At 38.4% G+C, this 15,754-nt stretch overlaps 1 protein-coding gene across 11 annotated transcripts in view; it reads left to right on the top strand.

Annotated features, from left to right (window-relative positions):
- The window catches only part of KIAA0825 (KIAA0825 ortholog), a 419,202-nt gene that overhangs the window by 207,394 nt on the left and 196,054 nt on the right, over window positions 1-15,754 (top strand). For all 11 annotated transcript variants that reach the window (XR_012158966.2, XM_078852812.1, XM_073344493.1 and 8 more), the window contains 4 exons: window positions 4,207-4,346; window positions 7,923-8,111; window positions 11,108-11,341; window positions 12,964-13,372. Coding sequence is in view for 10 of the 11 variants with exons in the window: in XM_078852812.1 (XP_078708938.1) it covers window positions 4,207-4,346; window positions 7,923-8,111; window positions 11,108-11,341; window positions 12,964-13,372 (972 nt within the window). In the remaining variant the exon portion in view is untranslated. The remainder of the gene's footprint in view (window positions 1-4,206; window positions 4,347-7,922; window positions 8,112-11,107; window positions 11,342-12,963; window positions 13,373-15,754) is intronic.

The raw sequence follows: 15,754 nt of genomic DNA, 5'->3' as shown, positions 1-15,754 counted from the left end.
ATTGTCAAAAGGACAACACCTTTGTCAGAGCTAAACAACTCTGACAGAAAAGGAGAAGGTTGTAATAATTGGCCCAACAAATTTACCCTAATTGTAGTGAAAGTTCATAAGAAGTCACAATAAGCTATAATAATAAATGTTAATGGAAAAAGGTGCAAAAGTGAGAGAGACTGAATTAGTCCAAACAAAAAGGCCTACTGATATAATTCAATGACTGTGTTGCCTCATGCTTGGTATGCAAGACTGTGTGAAACCAAAAATCAGTGTATCCAAATTGGTGTGTCAGAAATTAGGCCTAATTTGTGTCATAGAGTTTAACGCCAGAAGGGATCATCAGATCATCTAGCCTGACCTCCTGTTAGGGTGATCAGGTGTCTGGTTTTTGACTAGAACACCGGGTCAAAAATGGACCCTGGCGGTTCCAGTCAGCACCACTGACCGGGCTGTTAAAAGTGTGTGGGTGCAGGGCTGGCAGGCTCACTACTCAGCTCTGCACAGCTCCCGGGAAGCAGCTGGCATGTCTCTCTGGCTCCTAGGCAATAGGGGTGGCCAGGGGGGCTCCACACACTGCCCCCCACCCCCGCAAGCGCCAGCTCCACAGCTCCCATTGGCCAGGAACTGGGTCTCAGAGAAGGGGCAAGGCAGGTGCGGGGCAAGGGTCTTTGGTTTTGTGCAATTAGAAAATTGGCAACCCTACGTCCTGTATATCACAAGCCACCAGCACCACCCAGCACTCTCACAACAAACCCAACAACTAAAATTAGGTAAGTATTACAGCTCACAGGAGACTAGACTATTGGATGCTGCAGGCAGAGAATAGGAGAGACCGAGGTTCACCAGTGCCTGAGGCCCCCACAACAGCAGGGAAATAATTAAGTGAGATATCGCCAGATATTCCTACCAAGTGACCTGCATCCACATGTTGCAGAGGAAGGCGAAAAAACTCTCACTCACTGCCAGTCTGACCTATTCCTTCCTGGCTCCACATATAGCAATCAATTTGACCCTGAGCACGTGGGCAATATCAGACAGCCAAGCAACTGAGAGAGAGAATGCTCAGTGTCACTTTAGAGCTCTGGTCCACCCTGTCTCCAGCCATGATCAGCTCTGATGCTTCAGAGGAAGGAGATTTTAAAAAATCCCAGAATATGTTGGAGGGTAGCAGGGGGAGAGAATCCATTCTTGACTCCTGCAGATGGCCAGCTGGAAACCTTGAAACATGAGCTTTTAGGAACATAAGACATAAATGGGAAGTGTGGTCCAGAGCTGTTGAACCCTGCAGCCCACCATCACAAGCAACCCTGTCACCCAATTGCACTCATAAATATGTCCAGTTCTCCTTAAAACTAATTAAGTTGTTTGGCCCCACCACACTTATTGGGAGTCTGTTCCAGAACCTCATCACTCTGATATTTAGAAACCTTCTTCTGATTTCCAGCCTGAATTTGTTCATGGGCAGTTTATACCCATTTGTCCTTGTGCCAGCATTGTCCTTTAGCTAAAATAGCTCTTTAACCTTCCTGGCATTTAGCCTCCAAATGTATTTATAGAGAGCAATCATATCCCCTCACAGCCATCTTTTTGCTGACTAGAGAAGCCAAGCTCTTCCAGTCTCCTCTCAACAGATAGGCCCTGCAGTCCTCTGATCATCCTAGCAGCTCTTCTCTGCACCTGCTCCAGTTGAATTCATCTTTCAGGAAGATGGGTTGCCAGAATTTATCCTCAAATGAGATCTTACCAGTGCCTTGTACAATGGCATTAATATTTCTCTATCTCCACTGGAAATGCCACACCTAATACATGCTAGAATCACATTTGCCTTTTTCACAGCTGGATCACATTGGTGGCTCATAGTCATCCTATGATCAACCCACACATCTGCTCTTTCTCCTCCCCTGTTGCTTCCAACTGAAGAGCCTCCAGCTCATGCTGGAAATTCTTATTATTAAACCCTATGTGCATGGCCGTGCATTTTGCACTATTGAATTTCATCCCATTTCCATCACTCCAGTCTTCAAAGTCATCCAGGTCTTCCTGTATAATATTCTGATCCTCCTTTTTATTGAAAATGCCTCCCAACTTTTTGTCATCCTCAAATTTCATTGCCATACTCCTACTTTTTGTGCTACAGTCATTCATAAAAATATTGAATAAGATTCGTTCCAAAATGGATCCTTGAGGAACTCCACTAGTAATCTCCCTCTGAGCTAATAATTCACATTTCAGCACAACCCATTACGTTTTTATCTTTAGCCAGTTCCTTATCTTCTTTACAATGCTTGTATTGATCCCCATCTTCCTAGTTTAATTCATAATTTCCCAGCTGGCACCATCTCAAAAGCTTTGTGGAAGCCCAAGTATATTAAATCCATTGCACTTCCCTTATCTAAAAAATCAGTTATTTTCTGAAAAAAGGAAATCAGGTTAGTCTGGTATGATCTACTTTTGGTAAACCAGTTTTGCATTTCATCTCCTTTACCATTTATCTCTATTGATTTAATTATTCTTTCCTTCAGAATTTGTTCTAAAGCCTTGCGTACCACTGAGGTCAGACTAAGGGTATGTCTACACAAAAATGTAAGTCCAGGTTTGAACCTGGACTGAAGCCTAACCCCCCCTTGTGTCCACACACCAGTTGTGCTAACTTATGGTCCTAGGGTCATGCAGAGATGGAAGATCCAAGCCCTACTGCTTTTCTGTCCTGCACTTGACTCAGGTCCCAGAAGTCCTTCAGATGTATCCCAGAGTTCATGGCAGCGGAGGAGCAGCACTGCCAGCAGCCAGTGCAGTAGCTGAAAGCACCAATACTGCCTGGCTGAGCAGTCTCGCCATTCCTGCTCCAGCTCCTCCTTGCTGCTATGCGGAGCTTGCCTGGAGCAGGGAGCAAAGCTGACAGGTGGGAGGCAGCTCCCAGTTACTCAGATGTTAGGAATCACCCCTCCTCTGGCTGTGCAGAGCTGGGAGCCCTGCCGCTCCCCCTCCGCTGCTTTCTAGTCCTTCCTCCCAAGCCTCCCATGTCCTCCCTGGCACTGTGTGTGCAGGGGCACCTGGACTGTGTGCACAGTCAGGACAGGAAGTGGGAGCCAGCCCCCAAAACTTCCCCAAAGCCTCCTTCAGTGGCGGCTTTGGCTCCCCCTCACTAGAGGGAAGTTTTGGGGCTGGCTCCCACTCACCGCCCTGACAGTGCATGCTGCCCGAGCGCACCAGCACACACAGCCCCAGGGAGGTCAGAGGGACCAGAGCGTGAGCGGGAACCAAGCAGCTGCCCTGCAGGGAGAGGGAGTGGCCGGGTTTTGAGGGTCATCCCTCACCCAACCCTACTGAGCAAGGAGCTCTGGGTCCATTTTTGGGGTCAGATGGGGCAGGGAGAGGGGGAAAGGTTGCTTGCAGCAGCCAGGTGCATTACATTGTAGAACCAGACTCAAAATCAATTAACTTCTTAATTTTTGAAGCTGACTGTTGGTGGTGTTCATTAGCTGAGCTCAAGTTAAATCCTGAGATGTAAATTCGTTTGGATCCTGACCATAGTATTTTCCCCAGCTTTGTGGGGGGAAAAAAACAAAATTTTAAAACAGGTAATTTTAAAGGATTGTATTTCAGGAAATCTGTGACCAGAATTAACTCAGTTTAGAACCACTGTCTCTACCCAGGGCCCTTTGCTGGCATACCAATTATTAGAGCCATCTCATTTTGCATGTGGATTTTGCAGGACTTGGAAAAATATCCTTTACACTGAAAGCAGAGCTTCTGTGGCACCCCGTTACATACTTCTTTTAGCATTTTCATTGGTTTTGTTATTTATCCACTTCTTATACTTGATTTCATAAATTTTATAGCCTCCTGCTAAACAATTAATGTAACACTGTACTAAAATATAATAACCTCAAATTTATTCAAGCACAAGAAAATTCATTTTTGCCTCATGGAACAAGAACATACATGGTTCCATGAAAGAGACAAGTGAGGTTACTTTGTATCAGTTATAAATTTGGCAGACTACCAAATGTTAATTTGCTTTTAGCTAGTTGAGATTAAATGTAATTCCTTCCCTGAGCAGCCTTAAAGTAAGCAAGCATGAAAGCATTTTCTGAGTAATCTGGGAGGAATTGACATTTAAAGGAGTTAGCATTACATCTGCACTTTAAGGCTATTAATTTCATAGATAAATTAACTACATTATTCTGTCTTTATCTTACATTTTGAAAGGATTCCATCAACCGGAGAAATAGCAGCCCAGGGTCAACTGAAACTGCTCTTATCCCAACCGTATTGTAATTGGAACTTGCTTTTGGAAACACTGCTACATCAGGATTGTCTCTTAGTGAAAATTTTATTGGAAAGCTCAAGTAAGTATTTGTGCTTTGTTTGTAAGAATGGCAGCAAGAAAACACACACAAATTTTTTAGTTTTGCTACATTTTTCACTACTTGACTATTGATGGAAGGATGCCAGCCAGTTGTGGATATCAGTAGTTATCCAGTTATCAGTGAGACAAATATTGAACTGGGGGAGGTGTGGAGGTAGGAAGAATCCTTTATCACTTTTTACTGAAAGTTGCAGTCTATCTGAACTATTCTGAACATATTTTGAAGGCAGATAGCATTTTGATAACATAGACCACTGTCACAACTTTGAAGCTTTTAAGAAGAAATGGATGAATTTGAACTTATCAGAGTTTTGATATCAAAACTGCTTTAAATAGCTTTTCCTTGAAAAAAGTAGTCTGAGTTAGGACTCTGAAGGATCACTTGCTTTCAACATTGGAAAGCTTCTCAGAGATTTTGCTTAATAAATTGTATATGTTTGTTACTGTAAACTGCAGTTGTATTCTTCCTCATATTTGAATAGTTAGAAATATGTAATTATGAGAGAAATAGGAAAGCGAGTGGAAGAATGGTTCTACACAGGCTTTCATCTTTTATTGTGCTATTACTGTGTTTGAAAACAATAAACATTATTATCACATCTAACACTTTAGTAGTTTTCAAATAAAGGAATCAAATTGATGAATAGTTTATGGTGTAGTTACTGATTTGGCATAATGTTTGCCGTAATGTTGAACTATATTCTGTTGTTAAAAATCAGTTTTTATCATTCTTTTGCAAAGGAATTTCTCATTACTTATCAAACAGAAAATATTAGGTCCACATACCATTAAACCTGACATAATTTACTTCTGTCATTTTAAAGTGGTCTTACATTTGTCAGAAGCACAACATTGCTTCAACTTCTGTCATGCTTCTTATTGAGTGCTAAACTGCATTCACTTACCTATTCAAATACCTGTCATCTTTTACAAAGACTGACAAATGTTTGATCAGGATAATATTCTTACCCTGGTGTTATCCGCTATTGAATTTTACTAGCTGCTTCAATTATCACAAGGATGAAGTGACAGAATTTATTAATCTATTGACTGACCAGCCCTTTGAGCTTCAGGGGAATATATGTTACTTAGAGTTAGAAATTATGTTGTTTGTATATGCTGTAGAGCTATATTAACTACAATAACATTGATAAACTGTTGTTTTACATAACATTGAAACTGGTAATAGTCTTTTTTCTTCTAGAGTAATTTCTGTTTGATTAAATATGTGCTGGTAAAACTGACCACATTCTTTACATTACAAATTTGATATTTTATAGGAAAGAAACATTAAGTGTTATAAAATAGTATACTGTATGGATCACCAAAACACATTTCTGAAATACCATTTCAAACAGTGCACTTTTTACACCTAAAACTCTCTGGGAAAACTGATATAGTCTTGATAACGTTACGTATTTGTGGAAGTGTGATTGATCTAGCTTTCTGTATAAAGTAATCTAAAATTATCAAGAGCTATTTTCTTGGTCATAGCAAAGTCAGTAGATTTTGTTTTTTCTTCATGCAGACCAAAGTCTTACACTAATACATGAATACATATTTTATGAGAAGTAGTATTAATGTCTGAATTCAGAGTGATATGTTTAAGCAGTTAAAAGACAAGCATTATGTAATTTTGAATTTTGGAGTAATTTACATAACTGACCACAAACTACCTAAAATTTAACTTCACAGCATGAGTCATGCAGAATTTCTAAGGAAAAAAAAAGTACAAAATTTCTCAACTTTTTCCTTCTCTTATCCTCAAAAAGCAAAAATATGTCAGCATAAATTACATTTAAATAAGTACTTATATGTTTCAGATGTATTTAGTGGGTGTCGATGATTGTTTATATCATCATAGTGCCATTGCACTCATTTTGTGAGGCATTGCACAAACACATAGGGCTAGGTTGTAGTCCCCACTCTCCTTATGTGGCTGTGTAGTTTTCATAGATTCATAGATCCCAGGCCAGAAGGAACTATTGAGATTATCTAGTCTGACCTGCTCTATAATACAGGCCATAGAAGTTCCCCAAAATAATTCCTAGTTATGAATGGAAGGACTAGAAAGCTTTTCCTGTCTTTGTGTGGCCTATGTAAGAACCATCCAAAATATCAGCAGTGCCCAAGAGCAATTCTCCAAAATGGGAGAAGGCGGGGAGTGGATGGAGCTGTGGCTGCACTGTTGCCAACTCTCATTATTTTATTATGAGTCTCTCTTAATATTTGATGATGGAATCATGTGAATACATAGAAATCTAAGTTTTCATTTTTAAAAAGTAAGTTTCTAACTCTCACGGATGTGGAAAAAAGCTTCAAAATATGAACCCTAAGGATTCAAAACCCAGAAAGCAAATAAACAGATGCAACATTTATTATTTTTTTAAATCTTGTGATTTTTCAGCCACTTTAGGTGACTGAGCAGTTAATATTCAAAGAAAAGTAATTGGAGCAAAGTGAGAGGGAACTGAATTTCAGAAATGTCTCATATTTCATAGGAGAATTCAGATACTCTACACCGCAACTGGATTGAGGAGTAAGGCAGGATTTCCCAACTCCTCCTTTGAGACTTTACCTTCCTCCATTTTGTAGAAAAAATAATCCACATTCACTTACGTGAATCACAGTGATACAGATAAGATGTATATGGAGCTAAACTTGGCAAAATTCCTACTGGACAAGGAATCTGTGTGCTCCTTTTAGATCAATTGATAGAGTTGCTACTTGTAGACTATAAGGATACTAGTTTAAGGCCCAGCTACAGTGCTGTCCTTTTTGCACAGACAGATTAATATACTGACTATTCTGGAGAGTGAGAAGACAGTACGACATTCACTTGTGTGTGTCTGATCAAAATAAACCCCGAACTCTGAAACCAAGATTTTTACAAGTAGATAGAGATTTTTGGTGCCCAGCTTGAGTTAATGAAGAGATTCCCGTTTTCAGACAATGCTGAGCACTACGCCTATAAAACAAACAAACCCTTTTAAGGTGTCAGAATCACTAGTCACTTTTGAAAATATTGGCCTGGGTGTCTTACTTTGTTTTGAAGAATTATTATTTTTCATTATCACAAAAAATTAAAAAACAAAACTTTTTTGTGTTTGCGAGAGGTCTGCAACTGTTGTGTCATTTGATTTGCATATTAACCAATTGATTTATATTATTTCTTTTTATTAATAATGAAATTACCCAAGTGATGAGTAAAGTTTATTGATGGTAATCCTAACTATTACAGAAATAGCACTGTATTGATCACTGCTGTTTTAGTTTATGCATAGTGAATAATAAAATTCTAATTATGTTTTGAATGTATTTTGAATTAAAGTAGGCATATACTGTATTTTTTTTAAAGTACTTCTGATATTTTTTTAATGACTGGATATAACTTAAGCAGGCATAATGAATCAAATGTTATTATGTGAAAGATTTCAGTGGTATTGTGTTTTAAAATGTAGTTCAAATACAGTTTTCAGTTTGCTTTGACACTTTTTATTTCCATAACTAGAATTAATTGGAAATTCTACTAACCATTATTTTATTCATTTTCAAGAAATTGAAGTATCAAAATGTGATGAACAAAGTTCCTGCATAAAACAGATAAATAGCAAAGAGCCTACTTTGACTGAAGCAATCTTTACAGTACTATCCTATTGCACTTTATCACCCAAATCACTTAGTAGTGCTCTTGAGAGCTACATGAAAAAAGAGCAACTATGGGATTGCTTTTACAATATATCAGGTATGAAAACAATTAGTGATACAAACATTTTAAAGCCCATGTTTAATCTTGTTCATTTTCAGATATATACTGATACTAGTTTTTGTTTTAATAAGTTGGTCCAAATTATGGAAGGTTACTTAAAATAATATTAGAATTGAAGTGTTTTGAAGAATCATATTATGAATGTTTGCAGTCTAATACCTCATCAAGGGATTATAGAAACAGTGGAAAACGGCATGGATACAGTATTCGTGGTTGTAGAAAAATGTGCTACAGTGGGAGCCCAATTTTCAAAAGTGTCTGCCTCTGACCGTGTGGGTGAGGGCTGTTCCAAATCTCAGAGGGCCCAGGCAACAAGCAGCAAACACCTCCTATAACTGCTGACTGCTTAGTTTCTCTGTTCCTGCCTATCTAACAAAGGCACCAGCACCACACCTTCACCCCTAACTTTTGAAGAGGGATAAAGGGGAGTAAAGAAATGGGGGGATTGCCACATGAGGTGCAGTGGGGATGCTGCTTTGGGATGGATTAGAAGCCCCGCTACTTGGTGATGCAAAGGGAGAGGGGCTCCCAGTTGTGAGTGGACAGGGAGAGATGCCCTATCTGGGATAGGAGTTGGAGGCTACTGCTGATTTTTAAAGTGTTAGGATGTAGGACCCAAAGAGAAGAAAGGGATGAGAGTAGATAGCTCTCTGGTACCCAAAAAGGGGGAGTGGTGAGGCCCTGAGGAAAAGAAAGTTGGGGGGAGGGGGTCTGAGTGAAAGCAAGAGAGAGAACAAAGAGGGTAGTGACCATCAAGGGGATGGAGGTGCTCCCCAAGAGTGAGTGAACTGCAGGGGAGACCTGGTGGCCTGAGGCACAGAAAGAGGGGAGAAGAAGAAAGGCACAGAGGCTGTTGGGTTTCAAAGAGGGATGAGAGGTGGGGATCTATAGAAACTTACAGAAGAGTCCTGGGGGAGGGGATGAGACTGAGAGGGGGATGGAGGCAGACATGTGTCCCCCTGGACAGGTGAAATAAGTTTGGATAAAGTTGACCCTATCTGACCCCAGAACAGGTGAAGAGAGTTAGGTTGTGTGGAAATCTCCATTCCCCCAAAAAACAGTGGAAAAGGGAGTAAAATAGAAAAATGACAGAGGAGAGAGGTGATATAGCACAAAAGAAAAGAAAAAAAGGGAGGAGGGAAATAAGAGGAGAGGATAGATAACAGAGAAGGAAGACCTCCAGGCTGTCAGTCACACCATCCTTTATCAATCAGACAGAATATGCTGCCTTAAGAAGAGCCTATTCAAATTTCCCTGACCTAAGATATGACAGCTAAATGACCAAAGGAACCAACGTTCAGCTCCCATATATTTTAATAGACAACTCTATAGCTCCTACACTTCATAAAATTACTGCTCCAGCATCCCCACCTTGCATTCCCTCCCACTTGTCTCACCACCGCGTCTGCAGCAACTGCTTCCAAGAATGTTGAGCTACATTTCCAATCACTGTGGCTCAGTTTTCCTGCTACAGCACCCCCAGTTCTCTCCCCGGCCTGAAACTACAATGGCGACATCTTCCCTACTACTTTCTCTCTCCTTTCTCCATTCAGGTTTAACTGAAAATTCTCAAATTTTCTGAGGGACAATTCTGCTGAGTTACTTTTTGGGGTCTACTGTTAGCTGTCCTGCAGCCCAGTTCATTTGTTGATTGGAGTGTGGTCCTTCAATCTGCCTCATTCTCACCTTTCTTTTCCTCATTCTACTTTCTTCATCACCCATCCACAAATCACTTTTCATTTTAGTTTGGCATAGTAGTAAAGTAGTGGTGGCCTCTACTCAGTCAAAGCTGGAGCCAATTCGCGTGAACCGGTTGTTAAATTTTGAAGCTGGTTTAGAACCAGTTGTTAAAGGGGTGGGGAAGCTCAGGCGGGACGGACAGGATGTGGCCCGCGGGACCATCCTGTCCATCCCGCCTGAGCTCTTGGCTGGGGAGGATCCCATGTGAATTTTTACTGACCCGGTGGCACTCCGAGCCTTCGGTGGCACTTCGGTAGGTCTTCAGTGGCATTTCGGCGGTGGGTCCTTCAGTGCCACCGAAGACCCAGAGGGACTGAAGGACGTGCCGCTGAAGTGCCACCAAAGACCTGGAGCAAGTGAAGGAACTGGTTCTTGAGCTTCTGGCAGCTCATCACTGGTCAAACCCCCATATTTTGAGGTTTTGTGGCAATCTGCTTCCACACATACCCTTCAAAATTGCCACTCCAGCATCTGGTAGAACTTCCTGGAGGAACTACATGCTACATGACTTGGGGGCTGCAGCGCCCCTTTTCTGGAGAGAATGGTAAATTCTCTAAGATATTAAGAATAAGGGAAAGAATGCTCCTATATCATCTTAATACCTGCTACTCACAATATAAACTGTATTGTAGATAACCAACTTGTGGAATGTTACCTATAGTAATATGATGGCACTCTGTGCTAGATGATAGGGTTTTTTTTAATTCCATCATTTTGTCACTGGAATGTCTCTTCATTTTTCCTTCTGCTTGCTTTCTAATTAAGCAGTACCAAACAGTCTGGTTAACTATCAAATACTATTCTCAGTTCTGTGCTAATGTAATTGATGATCCAGCTAAGGAGGTAAAGAAGTAAACAAAAATGGTCATATCAGCTGGCTCCATTAAAACAAACAAACTAAAAACATATGCAGCATGGAAAAGGACAGTATCAATTGGAAACATGTAATTTTTAGCTTCAAATTAAAGGGAAAAACAAAAGAAAAAAGAAATTAAACTATAAAATACATGGTCCTATAATATTAAACCATACAAGCCATATTATTTTAATTTTGTAATATTTCTTTAATTTGTTAGAGGATTGTAACTATGAAGTTGTTCTGAATCATAATTTTGTTGCTCTTCTTTTCACAAGGATTTTATAATACCTCATTTTGAAATTCTAATAGTAAACAAATGTGCACAAATGGCTGTTTGCATATTGACTGTTTAATGCTTTTTTTTTGTCTGAAGTTTCTAGTTGTGGTGACTCAGAGCCAGAGGTTATCAGATGTTTGAAGCTGACTTTGATTAATTCAGTCAAGGGTATAGTGAAGCAAATAATTTCTTTGATGCATTCATGGGAGGCAACAGAGAACTATGGAACCTATCAACACAAGCAAATAGTTCCTGAAAGTTTGCTGAAGACAGTTCCAAAGGAATGGAATTATACACCTAGAGAAATGAAGAGAAAAGATGCTGGAAAATGTAGGTGACACTTAAAGTGTTCTTATATAAACCTGTCATAAGAGCTTGTTCCCATTTAATGAGAACATATCAAAGTTGAAGAATTAGAATTGATATGTGATATGATTTGACAACAAACATTATTGTAATTCGCAAGCAAATTTCCTGATTTCTTTCAAAAAAGTACTAGTGAAATTGTTATGTCAGTACGTTTCTTCTTCATTAAGTTAGAACTGCAATAACTTGGGATTTACATCCTTGCACACATCTGTGGTGTTTTTAAAGTCTATATAGTTATTTTAAGTCTTTTCACAAATCTCACAGCACTAGAGAATAGTAGAATAGGCTTCAAGATATCCTAGGATGATCTATGGTGATCAAAACCAGGAAATCATTTTAGTTCATTTTGTTTCCCAACCAGTGTAAACTACTGTGAACCTTTTAGATTTTGTTGGTTGTAAATATCTGATAGTCATCACAGTTTTAATTAAGATATGTTATTGGGGTTGAAACATTACAACCTCATTTATCGGTGATTTATAACACAACGATTTATATTTCTATAGCATTGAAATAAGTATACAATGTGCAACTGCAGATATTTTTTCTCTAAACCATTATTAAAATAAGTAAAGTAATCTGGTAAACATAGATAATAGAAAACATTTTAAAAATGGATCGGGAGTAAAGATTATTTCAAGTATTTTTGTTGATCACCCGTGGCTAAACAACCATAATTTTAATTTTTGCAAGGATAAAAAAAATAATAAAATAATTGGCGCCAAAATCATGACCTGATTCTCAGTTACACTGACATCCCTTCACAATATTCTGGCAATGAAAAGAGGCCATAAAAGTGGGAGTAAGTTATTTTTAAGTCTACTTTGTAAGACCCCTTTACACTGCTAGAGCATCTACCCCATTCTTCTTCATATCCTTTTTCCTTCCCACTTTTTATTTCTTTCATGCTGTATACTTGGTCCCCTTTTTCTTTTTAATTGTGCCCTTCTCTTCCTTTTTTCAACCTGTGTCTCTTCGGTAGTTACCTTCCAATTTCCAGAACGATTCAGTAGTAGGTGCTGTACCAGCATACATCCTGCGTATATTGCAGAAGCCAATAATCGTGACTGATGTGAGGACATTTATGGGCCTAAAAAGGGAAAGGGAGAAAAAGAAAGTAAACATTACAAATACACTTCAAGACTCTGAGAGATTTAGCACATTACTCTACACTGCACATTAATCATAAAAAACAACAACATAAAGCAATTTTAAAGTCAAGCTATTGTCCCATCTTATTCCAAATCACTCAGAATAATGAGTGATCTTTATCTCTATTAAATGTGCTGTAATAGCTGGGCAAAACAGGACTAGATACATATGGAATAGCAATCTTAATTCTAAATTATCTTGGTTTTCTATTTTCAGGTCATTACAGGATCTCATTTCAATAGATTTTTGGAGATTAATATACAGTAAAGCACAGTGGAGGTCTAGCTATACTTTTGAGCACTTAATCTTTTCAGCCATTTTCACTACAAAAATTAGACATCATCATACAACACTCATAACTGTACTGTGATCGAACCAGAATATTAATGTTAATCATACCTTCTTTTCTTTCTTTTTTTCTTTTTTTTAAGGCTTCACAAGGCTTGCAGCTCAGGCTGTATCTATTGTAATCAGCAAGTTACCTACAGTGATTGCATGTTTGCCTCCCCCAATTAAATACTTCTTTTTCCTGTCTGAGAGGAAAATGTCAAAAAACTTTGTTGAATCAAAGAAAGCTGGTCTGCTTGTCTGGAACTTGATTGTAATTATATGTCGGATTTTTGAGGATGGAAACACCGCAGAACTTTTAACAGGTGCAACGCTTGACAGATGGAGCAAAGAGAAACTCAGTTTAGTTCGTGTGTGTTTGGAAAGTATTGTGGGAAAACAGAAAAGTAGTCCTAAACAAGTAGCACAGAAGGTTATACAGAGTATAGAACAACAAAGACCAAACTGGATTGAAAGCCAGTTGCTGAAAGCAAGAAAATTGAGCACTGACTGGTAAGAAGAATTTAATATTTTCAGATGATATTTTTCTTTCACTGGGCTATTTGCAAAAGTTCATAATAGCATCAAATAAATATGTACAGGTGAACAAAATGCAGGTGAACACTGATTTTATATTCTCTAATTTAGAGTAGTTCTTAATAGGGTGAAAATTTGATAGTAAAGGATTTGTGAAAATCAATTGCATAGTAAAAATGTAAACCACAGTTGTTTCATTGGAACAGTCTACTCACAAAGAGATTTCTGATTATCACAGTGATCATAAAACAAGGACAATTTAGTTTCTAATCTTTCTTTATGTGAACAGGTACACTAACTGCAGGGCAGTATAGTATGTTTGTAAATGGATTTTGCTATGATGATTAAATTAAAGAGGACTTAATGTCTTTAAACAGCTTTCTATATTTTTTCTGTGATTAAAAAAATAAGCATATTTCACTTTGTAGCAACAAACCTTTATGGCAAGTCGGGCATATCAAAACAGGTCAGGGAAGCCACCCAACTGTTTCTTTATGAGGCAAATACCAACCTTCTTGCAGATTTGACATCAAGGTCCAAATGTTTTGAAACCTTGCTAAGGTTTCTGGAGGGGTTGAATGGATCTAAATATGTTTATGGCTTTCTCTTATCAAAAATTAGTTTTATGGAAGAAAATTATCTAATTTTCATGACATGTATTACTATTTAAAAATATTACCTATCAGCTTTCTGATATTAATTTATAGGAGTTACACAAAATAAATTTGTTGACTACTGAAAGTAAAATGGTTTGTCATTTCATACATATTCTACAAGGTCAGTGTCATTAATTTCCTGCCAGTAATAATCCATATAAACAATATAGAAATTCACATTTGTGTCAGCAATCTAAATGAAAAGCTTTTGTGCAGCACACTGAGGCATTTTTCTTCTAGGGGCAATCAGTTGGCAAGAATAGCAATAAGCAGTAATAGTATCACACAAATGCTCATTGACATTGACCTTCATAATCTTTATATTTGCATTTAATACTAATTTACAGGCTTTAATCCAATGATTAAAAGATTAAAGGCAGATGCCATCCATGTGAGTAGTCATAAGGTAAAATATGTTTTTAAATTTGTAGACTGATATCGACCAGAATAGTGTCATAATTCAATTTATAATTTACTCAGATTATAGACTCCTTTTTAAACCAAAGGAAATCCAATTTAAGAGTAGTGTCTAAGTGATAGCTCCTAATAACTCTCAGAAGTGCCGTTTAACTTTTTGTTTATGTCTGCTTAATTTGAAAAATTAATAATAAAGTCACATAGGTAGAGTATTGTACTAATTTTCCTAATATTTTAAAAAATATTTAATAGCTGTCACACCAGGTATCTGACTTTGGGCAATGACTCTCTCTTTCATTAAGATGCTGAACAACTAGTCAAAAGAATATTTTTACTCATTTTGAGTGTAAGGAATTGAATAATGCCATTATTTACTCTCTAAGTCTCCAGTCATGTGGTGAGCTCTCCATGGGAGGGTCTCTGTACAGAGTGGAACTCCCCACTGAAGCATGGGATCTGCCAACATGAAGCTCATTGCAGGAGCAGCATCTAAATTTGTGCCAGGCTACTCTGCCTGAAAGGGAAAGTCAGCATTGCTCTAGTGACTTAAGTAGCTGAGAGATTCAGTGCAGAACCAAAGGTTATTTATTAAAAGAATTTATAAAATAGATCCAGTGAAGTAGGAAATTCAGAGTATTAGCAGAGGTAAGGAAATGGTTCATGTAGAATTGTTTAGTTTTCTAAACTAAAAAAAGATCTTTCAAGAAGGATTCTGATCTCAAACTGATTCTGTTGAGATAAGTTACCTATAAAAATCTACAGTAAAACACTGTGGAGCCCATCCTATGATTCAGATGATGTATGTATGTATATATGTACATACAGTGATGAGTTGCCAAAATCTTAACAACCGGTTCCCAATAAAAAGTTCTGATTTAAAGATGTGCCCCAGTTTGTATTTTTTGTACCAACAGTGTTATCATACGTCCTTATTTTCCCGGGAGGAATTTTTAAAATTCAAAAATTCCTCCCGGACGGCGATTTAAGAACCAAAAAGCCTGACCTGTCCGGGAAAATACGGATGTATGTTAACCATGCCTAAAGTTATTTTTTAAAAAAGATGGACCTGAACTAGAAATGAGCTCCGTTTCACATGTGTGGGTCCCCGCCACTCCCTGGGGGTGTGTGAGGGTGACCAGATGTACCGATTTTATAGGGACAGTCCTGATTTTGGGGTCTTTTTCTTATATAGGCTCCTATTACCCCCCCACTCCCTGTCCTGATTTTTCACACTTGCTGTCTAGTCACCCTAGGGTGTGCACATGTGTGGGTCCCAGCTGCTCCC

The sequence above is a fragment of the Lepidochelys kempii genome, chromosome 5 (assembly GCF_965140285.1).
Source record: "Lepidochelys kempii isolate rLepKem1 chromosome 5, rLepKem1.hap1, whole genome shotgun sequence".
NCBI lineage: Eukaryota > Metazoa > Chordata > Testudines > Cheloniidae > Lepidochelys > Lepidochelys kempii.
This window is presented reverse-complemented; position numbering and strand designations above follow the sequence as displayed.